At 40.6% G+C, this 8,135-nt stretch overlaps 1 protein-coding gene across 3 annotated transcripts; it reads right to left on the bottom strand.

Moving 5' to 3' along the window:
* Positions 1 to 2,784: 2,784 nt before the first annotated feature.
* ankrd49 (ankyrin repeat domain 49) lies at positions 2,785 to 8,049 on the bottom strand. 3 transcript variants are annotated; one of them, XM_036536751.1, is made up of 4 exons: positions 8,009 to 8,049; positions 6,547 to 6,605; positions 6,102 to 6,354; positions 2,785 to 4,196 (listed from the first exon to the last, which is right to left on the bottom strand). In XM_036536751.1, the coding sequence occupies exons 3-4, from the start codon at positions 6,321 to 6,323 to the stop codon at positions 3,735 to 3,737; spliced, it is 684 nt and encodes a 227-aa protein (XP_036392644.1). In that variant the 5' UTR covers positions 6,324 to 6,354; positions 6,547 to 6,605; positions 8,009 to 8,049; the 3' UTR covers positions 2,785 to 3,734. The 3 variants fall into 3 exon arrangements, with proteins under 3 accessions (XP_036392644.1, XP_036392643.1, XP_036392645.1); XM_036536750.1 differs by having other exon boundaries at positions 6,543 to 6,605; positions 8,009 to 8,043; XM_036536752.1 differs by lacking the exon at positions 6,547 to 6,605 and having other exon boundaries at positions 8,009 to 8,039.
* Between the last annotated feature and the right edge of the window lie 86 nt (positions 8,050 to 8,135).

The following is an 8,135-nucleotide window of genomic DNA, read 5'->3' as shown; positions in this document are numbered from 1 at the left end:
TGCTTAAGGTTTTGCAGCTTGAACTGTGATTCATGGCCTCTGTATCATGAGCCACCACAGGTATGAGTGTGATGATTATTGAAGGTAATTAAATTTGTGCAATATACTCGCTTATATAGTCAGTAATTGTAAATCTTATGTAACACACCCTGTAATATAACATGTTCAGATTGCACTGATTTATTCAAGCTTCAAAATAAATAAGACAATTACATTCCTGTATGTAGTGGGAAAGGCTTGGAACACGTCTTGCTCTAATATTCACAAAATACATTTCCAGACAGAAAATTGTGTTTGGAGCATTTGAAGAGATGCCATTAGATACTGCTGTCCTTACCTCAGCTGAAATGGGAGGTAATGAGAGGGGCCACACTCTGCCATTGGACAGGATGGACACATCTAAAGACTACACTGTGGGCGTGAGAGGGAGGAGGTGGAGGGAGAGGAGGAAAAGAGCAGCAAGGGCAGTGGACTGAAGTGGGACAGGCAAGAAACTGGTTGATGGAGTAAAATAACCTGGCAGTGAGACAAGGCCCATACACAGAAATAATATGTTGAGAATGTATTTTGTAGCTCAATCAATGTATTTAAAATATGTAAAATGTTGCTGTTTTGGTATATTACAATGTATTGCTGGTTGCATTAATATATAAATATATTTGAAATATAATGCTTATCTCAACAACATATTTTCAGTGTATTGCAATATAGAGAGCAGAGGTAAGCTTTGGTTTTGCAAATGTTTGTGTTTCTTCCATCTCTTTACCTCTAAGTTGTAGAATGCATGAATGCACCCTGCAAATGACTGATATTCCATTCCATACCACAGTTACAACTCTTGTTTTTGGGCACTATGATTGCCATGGTTGGTTATAGCTCCCTGTAATCCTTTAAAGATAAGTGTGGTCACTGAACATAGAAGATCTACCTACAGGAAGTAACTACAAAAAAAATCCTCAAAAACATTCCAATTACATTTGAAACTGTAAATTGTTTGTCCAAACATACCCAGTTGATAGCATGAATAGCTTAATTTGATATGAAACCAAATTTCAAAAATATTGGCTTTGTTCTTGTTTTGTTCAGTAACATATTTATAGGTCAAAAATGTATAGGTCAAATATTTGGCTAAAAAATGTCATGCCTGAAACATATTAACTAGTTATGAAGCTCAAACAGTAAAGCTAATCTGCTAAAAAAAAAAAAAACCTCATCAGAGGTAATGCTGTTGTACCTGAAAAGCCTGTTTCACTGTAACCTGAGATGGAAGCCATCTTACTCTCTGTTCACATGCAAATGTTAGCAGTATGGGGAACAGACTAAAGTAAAGAGACTAAAGTAAACACACACAAACACACACTACTAATACTGCCTGTTCCCAACATGGTACTGGATATGTTATTGTATTGGCAACTATCTCATGGTAGTCATTGGGTCTGATTATTACTCTGCATGGTAGAACTGCAGCCATGGAATATGAAGCTGTTTTAGGGGACCAGGTGCACCCTATGGTGCAAATATTGTTTCCTTAAGTTGTTTCCATATTCCAAGACAATAGTGCCCCCATGCACACCGCCAAACAGAGTAACCTCGTGAACACCAGGATGAGGTGAAACCGCCCATGGCCTCCCCAACAACCAGATCTAATCATCATTGAACTTTTATGGGACATTCTGGAACTCAGAAGAGAAATGGAGGTATGTGTGTGTGTGTGTGTTCATTTCTGTTTACAATGGTCAAGGGATAAAAAACATCCATCATTCCAAAGCATTCACTATCCCCAATCCTGCCCCTGCAATCACATCATTAACCCTGTAGCTCCAAGTAGTTGCTAGACATAAGGGAAATATAACATGCTCAAGGCAACATGCACTTGAGTCTTTCCAAGGCTGCTTCACATTCTTCATGTATAGTTGAGTCAGCAGAGCTGTGTGGTACACAATCACCACTGCACTCTCAAAAGTCATGGTAACAGAGGGTTTCCATGTACAAACCCTGTGTCAGAGCACACCCCCTTCATTGCTGTAAAGGGAACACTGATCTCTTCTCCCAATGCATTTCATTTATTTTGTGCAGACATAAACTGTTTGTGTGAGACAGAGAGAGAAAAAACACAAGAGTTGGGTAGGTGAGGATTCAATCAGCACAGTCGTGTTCAGAAAATGGTGAAGATGTGATACACTAGCAATTGAAAAGGTACATCTGTGACAGTAATAAAGCTCAGTGGTTTATGTTTCACAGCCCCTATAAACCCTGTACACAAAAGCTATCTGCTGCTTATTGTTGGCACTTTACAGTATTCTGTGATAATTCCTTTGGGCACGGTGCTATACACATTAAAATATGACTGATTCATTCCCTCACTTCATTTTATGTGGAAGCTATGATTTGTAAAATTACAGATGATCCATCACGTCACTGCCACAGTTTTGGTGTCAGCTGTCGCTTATGCGACAGTGATTGATGAAAATGCATAACTATTATTTGGACTTAAGGGTAGCAAACACCCGATGCATGAAATGCTTTGAATTATTTTAAAACATATGAATTATTTAGTATGTGTCACTTCATCATTCCTTTGAACTTGATAAGGCAGTTAGAATGACAATAGCTGTTCACATTCACAGTAAAATACCTGCCTGCTCAAGGAAGAACAACAATAAAATAATTTTGTTTGACAAAAATAATCAAAGATAGACAGAGAATATATTACTTCCACTCATGAAAATAACACAGCATCAACAACACTGACTTTACTGTTGCGTTAGCATAAGTGTTGCCTGAATTCTAGGGAGCCATACTTTAATGGCCAAGATATGAAAGTGTGGTTGAAAAAAGCTAAGAAAATCAATCAGATTAAAAGGCAAGAAACCAGCTGAAAGTGACCCTGGTGGCACCGAAAAACCTGTTTTACTGTGCCCCGAGGAGAGGTCAAGCTTATTTATCTTGCAAATGCAAACGGTAGGAGCCGAAAGGACTACGACTATAAGGTGACCGCTTATCAAGGAACAAACAGGGAGCAGTGTTCACAATGACATCAGTTTTAATATTGACATTCTGAGTCCTGATATTATTCTAGCGACAATATATGATACTGGCAAGATAAAACAGCTGCATTCAAGTGGCTCCTCCCTGAAACAGATTTTATTCTGTTTTTATTTTTTGTAAGCATCATAATTTTGACATGACTTTCATTCTGCTCATGTCTGTCCATTTGCTATTTGGAAGTAAACTCAGAAAAAAATAGGCAAACATGTACCTTGAAATATGACATGAAAGAAATCACTATATAGGTATGATTTCTATGCATATGCTGTGAGAAGTCAGAGAAGGACAGTGCAAACATCACATGCTAATTCACTTTTTACAGTTGTTGGCAGGAACCACTCCCCTCAGTAATTTAGTTTATGACTGGCAGCTTATACAGTTTAAAAGTGTCCGCTCATTGTGTGCGTCACACTCAAGGACGCATCCCTTCAAAGAGGATTTTTATTCCTTTGATCTTTCCTCACAGCTGTTCAGAGAATCATCGTCCCCGGAATTATCATTCAATTCTGTGATACTGGTTCTAACCCTAAAAAAAATGGTAACTGCATCTTTTATTGTTTGATCAGTTTTATTTTGGTGTGTGGCATTTCTTGCATCCAGTGTCATACCCTTATATACCGCACATGCATGAGTTGGTCCTGGGGCACGTTGCGGCAGACATGCCTTTACAAGCCCGCCTCTCAAATTCAGCTCTGTGGTAACAGGTTATTGCAGGGATCCACAATCTCAAACAGGTGGTAGTGCACGCTTGTCCTGCGTGCAATGTCAAAGGCAGTCTCGCCACTGCTGCTCTTCAGTCCAGCCTGTAGTTGGCGCTGTGTCAGCAGCAGCTCTAAGGTCTGCTTGGCACTGCTGTTGCCAGCTGCCAGGTGTAGAGGTGTGAGGAGGCCATTGGTCTGTGCATTGATCTGCGCCCCCTGCTGGATGAGGTAGGACGCCACAGCAGCATTGTTCCACCTGCAGGCGCTGTGCAGAGGAGTCCAGCCGTCCACTGTACGGGCGTGGAGATCTGCGCCGTGACGCACCAGCGTGCGCGCCACTTCAAGGTGACCGCTGTACGCTGCACGATGCAGGGGTGTGTACCTGTCCTCGTCCCGGCTGTGCACAAGCGACGGGTCCGCCGACAGCAGCCGGCAAACTGTTGCAAGCTGTGTTCACGTGACAAGGAAAAGTCAGAAAACAGGGACTGGCACCATGCTATGCAGTTGTCAACAGTGGGAACAGTGACTGACAAAATAGCACTCACACTCCTGGATTTAAGTCATTTATCAGTGATCCTGCACCACAGCTTAAAGTGAACTTCAGAAGATTTAGACTGCCCCGTTTCTTTTAACCCTAACAAAATGAATCATGTTTTCTAAAAAAAGTGCTTTAAAAAAAAAAAAAACAAAAAAAAAAAGAGGAATGATCAAAATATCCCACATTACTTTTATGTGGGACTTTTTCCATGAATGATATTATGAATCATGTTCTTCAAATGTAATAAGGATATTAATAAATATGGAGGGAACTGTTTGTAGCACACGTTGAGTTCCTAAGCTGGGGGATAGAGCATGGTCTTGCAGGTCTGTACAGAAATATGACAAGCAGCTATTTCATTGCTGTCTCCACCTGACAGTATATTCACAGTACATGTCACTGAGCCTGACATTTCCCACGGCTGGCTGTGCTGGGACTGGCGCACACATGCACAGGTTTGCACAAGCTCCGTGGGAAATGAATGTAAATGAGACACTTTGCCCCCGGATAATGTCGCCCGGTGAACAAATTCCACATTTGTACTGGAGATTCTCTGGAAAGCCATCTTATCCTCCCAGGCTGCGTGGTGCACCAACTGATTGGGCATATGAGTCAGTTAATCTCAAGGTGGGTGCAGAGCCCGCCATCTGTGGTGGAACCACACAGCGGCCAATGGGAGGAGAAGCCCCGTTAGCACCTGCACACTGAATCACACAGTAAGGTAATCACAGGCCACGGAGGTGTGCAGCTGATGCTGAGAAATGAAATGTGTCAACTGTGAGCCCCTCCACTTTGGGAAGAACAACTGACTATTTTTCTAATAAGTGCTGGATCAGTTTAAGAGCTCAGAGCTCTGGATGCTGTCCAGTTAGCACTGTTCATATTATGCAATTATGCAAATGCGCTCTCATCTCAATAAAAAATTGTTCACTTAAATTCAGCCTCAAAATTACATACAAGAGGCTGAGTAATACTGTGAATACTACAGTATTATTCATTTGGTCCATAATGATATAAAAAAGACATACAGCATTTATATGTGTTGTTAGCCTTCTGTTATGACATGGTGACATCTGTGAATGTTTTCAACAGGGGCCTTGTTCAGTCACCATAGATGTCAACTGCTTTCCAGAACCCAAGAAAAAAGTGACATCGGGTAAATAGCTGAAAGGGCCAGACTAACACTTGCAATGTGAAAATATCGCTCAATGGTAGCAGCAGTTCCACTGCTGCAGGGCTGTATTTGAAACTGTCATCACTTTTAGAAGCATACAGATTTGATGTGTGTGCCCTCAGAGAGGTCATGAAAACAGAATAACAATGCACCTCTGTGTTAACTCAAAACATTAACTTGTGAAACTGCAGACACAGAAAGAATAAAATATGTCCTGTCTGACAAAAGCCTCCTGGCCCACAATGTTATAGCTGAATGGCACTGTACCAATGAAAAATGAAGATGAAGCTCACATCCCATAACTATGTGTCAACTTTACAAAAGCTTCAAAAACCGCTTAAAGGAAGTTTTAAAACAATCCATGGTATCCTTAAAATTAAATTCCAAAACGGTCAACTTCAACAATCACTTTCATTGCTTGAAAGACAAAAAATTCCGTCTGATAAAATGTGAACTGAATTTCATCTTGTTTTATTAGTGAACTGTATGTGACTTATTCTGTTCCTTTGTGTCATTGTGATGTAACTGTGTACTGCCAATGTGTATAAAACTGTGCTTATTTCAGTGTTACTGTGTGTAAATGAATCTAACCATACATAAATGCCTACAGTATGTGTGTCTGTTTGTGTATAGCACTCACTCTGTTCCTCTCAGAGGACCACAGCAGCAACTCCCCAGGCCTGTTCTCCTGCCTCTTCTCTTGCTGCTGGTACCATTCCTCACTGCGAGCACCCTCCCTTTCTGCTTCCTCATCATCTTCCTCTTCCTCATCTTCAGGCCAGAGGCTCTGTGTTCCCACAGGAATGAGGTGCTGGTGTGTCTCCAGCAGCTCAAGCTGATTGAAGTCTTCTGGAAACTCCATAGCCACGACCACAGCTCCTCCTTTCAGCAGTCTAAAGCATGGCTCATAAGGTCAGTACATTAATATCACGACATAATAACAGGCAAGCTTTATATTCTGTTGAGAAAAATACACTCTTTCCCAGGATTTTTTTCTGGAAAAAAGCAGTTGCTAGCTTGCTATACAGTAGTTATTGAACTCACTAGCCTGACAATGAGTGTAGTAGAAATCAAAACTTACCCACCATCTAATGTAAAGCTAGTAATGGGAATATTGGTGTGTTCATCAGCATTGAACTGAGGCCTAAAAACACATAAATGTGCATTAGTTTATGTGTTGCAAACATGGAAACATTGGGGGATTTTAGTCAGAGGTGTACTGAAATATGGGTCACATATGTATATATATATATATATATACATATATACAATATGTGTGTGTGTGTGTGCACATACACACATACTAACTTAATACAGCCAATGGACATGGACAAACTTGGACCATTTTGCACCTTCTTCCTTATCTTTCTCACACATTTTTTGTCACATTACATCTTCACAAGTCAATAATGCGTCTCACAACTGACCTGTCCTGTGTGAATAGCCTAAAGTCCATCATATGCAGCCTTTAGCAACATTGGTACATTGTAGCCAGCTCTTTCAACTTTCAACAACAAGTATTACGGGTAACAGGCACAGCTTCTGTGGATAAATAAACCCACAAATGCTATTGGCCGCCTGCATGTTCTGTGGGTGCACCTTCACCGTAATATTTTTCCATACAAAAAGACACTTAAATCTGCTGTTTTCTTGTATATAAAAGGTGTCATTGCGTTCATTTTTGAAACTGAAGCACTATGTGATGGGCTGATGCACGTATGTGCTTTGACACTTTCCGTATCCTCATAAATTGAGGTCCCTCTGGTTACCAATAATCATGTACCAATACGGATTCCCGTGTAATGTTATTGTGTGCAATTGTGTCGTAGTGCCATTTTCTGACACCAAGAAAACTGAAGAGGCTATTTCTTTCTGTGTAATCGCATCACTACATTGTGTGTGTGTGTGTGTGACTATTCGTCTCTGTCCACGCTTTCATGAGCATATCATGTTTCTAACACATAAGTCATATTGACAATAAATCTTTCAACGTAGAAAAAGGCCACACTCCTCATTACAACTCGCAAGTCAACACCTAGGGAGCTGTTACATCCACATTTGCAAAATATGTACTAATACTGATAACAAACACAATCTGTGATAAATACTGTAAATTACATTACCCAATCTGGATAGCAGTAGGGTAGTTCATTCTAATGTCAACATCACGTTAGCTAGGTGGGGTCATCCATCGTTTTGCATTGCAGCTAAGTAACTAACTAAAAGCAAACAAACTAGATACATTTTAAATGGATACGGGACGATTCGTTGCATGCGAGGTATATGGCCTGATACGAGAACTGACACTATCGACAATTCAATATCGATATTACCTAGTTAGCTAGTGAACAATTCGTATTCCGGTTGCTATCTAGATCAAACTACCTACTGAAATATCCCAGGAACACCTGACTTGCTAGCTAGCTACACACTACACTCAAAACCCATTGTCATAGATGCTTCAATAAGTCTTACGAGAACATCTGTTTGGCCTGGGTCATGCATTTTTGAACGAATTTATGTCCAAGCAACAGCTAGTTACGGTACCTTCCAAGTTCATAGCAGCAGCTAACGTTTAGGCTAGTCTCACTCAGTTTCGTTTCTCACGCCTAGCTTTTTGCTGTTTATGGGAAGCATAGTTCTCTTCAAAGCACGTCGTAAGGTATTTCAAGGA

Source organism: Megalops cyprinoides, chromosome 9 (assembly GCF_013368585.1).
Source record: "Megalops cyprinoides isolate fMegCyp1 chromosome 9, fMegCyp1.pri, whole genome shotgun sequence".
Classification (NCBI taxonomy): Eukaryota; Metazoa; Chordata; class Actinopteri; order Elopiformes; family Megalopidae; genus Megalops; species Megalops cyprinoides.
Note: the sequence above shows the minus strand (reverse complement) of the source record. Positions and strands in the feature narration are given on the sequence as shown.

Excerpts from the sequence above, each read along its gene's own strand:
- ankrd49 (XM_036536751.1), bottom strand. The coding sequence starts at position 6,323 with ATGGAGTTTCCAGAAGACTTCAATCAGCTTGAGCTGCTGGAGACACAC. Across the intron at positions 4,197-6,101 it reads GGTCCTCTGAGAGGAACAGA|CTTGCAACAGTTTGCCGGCT; the intron begins GTGAGTGCTATA and ends ACGTGAACACAG.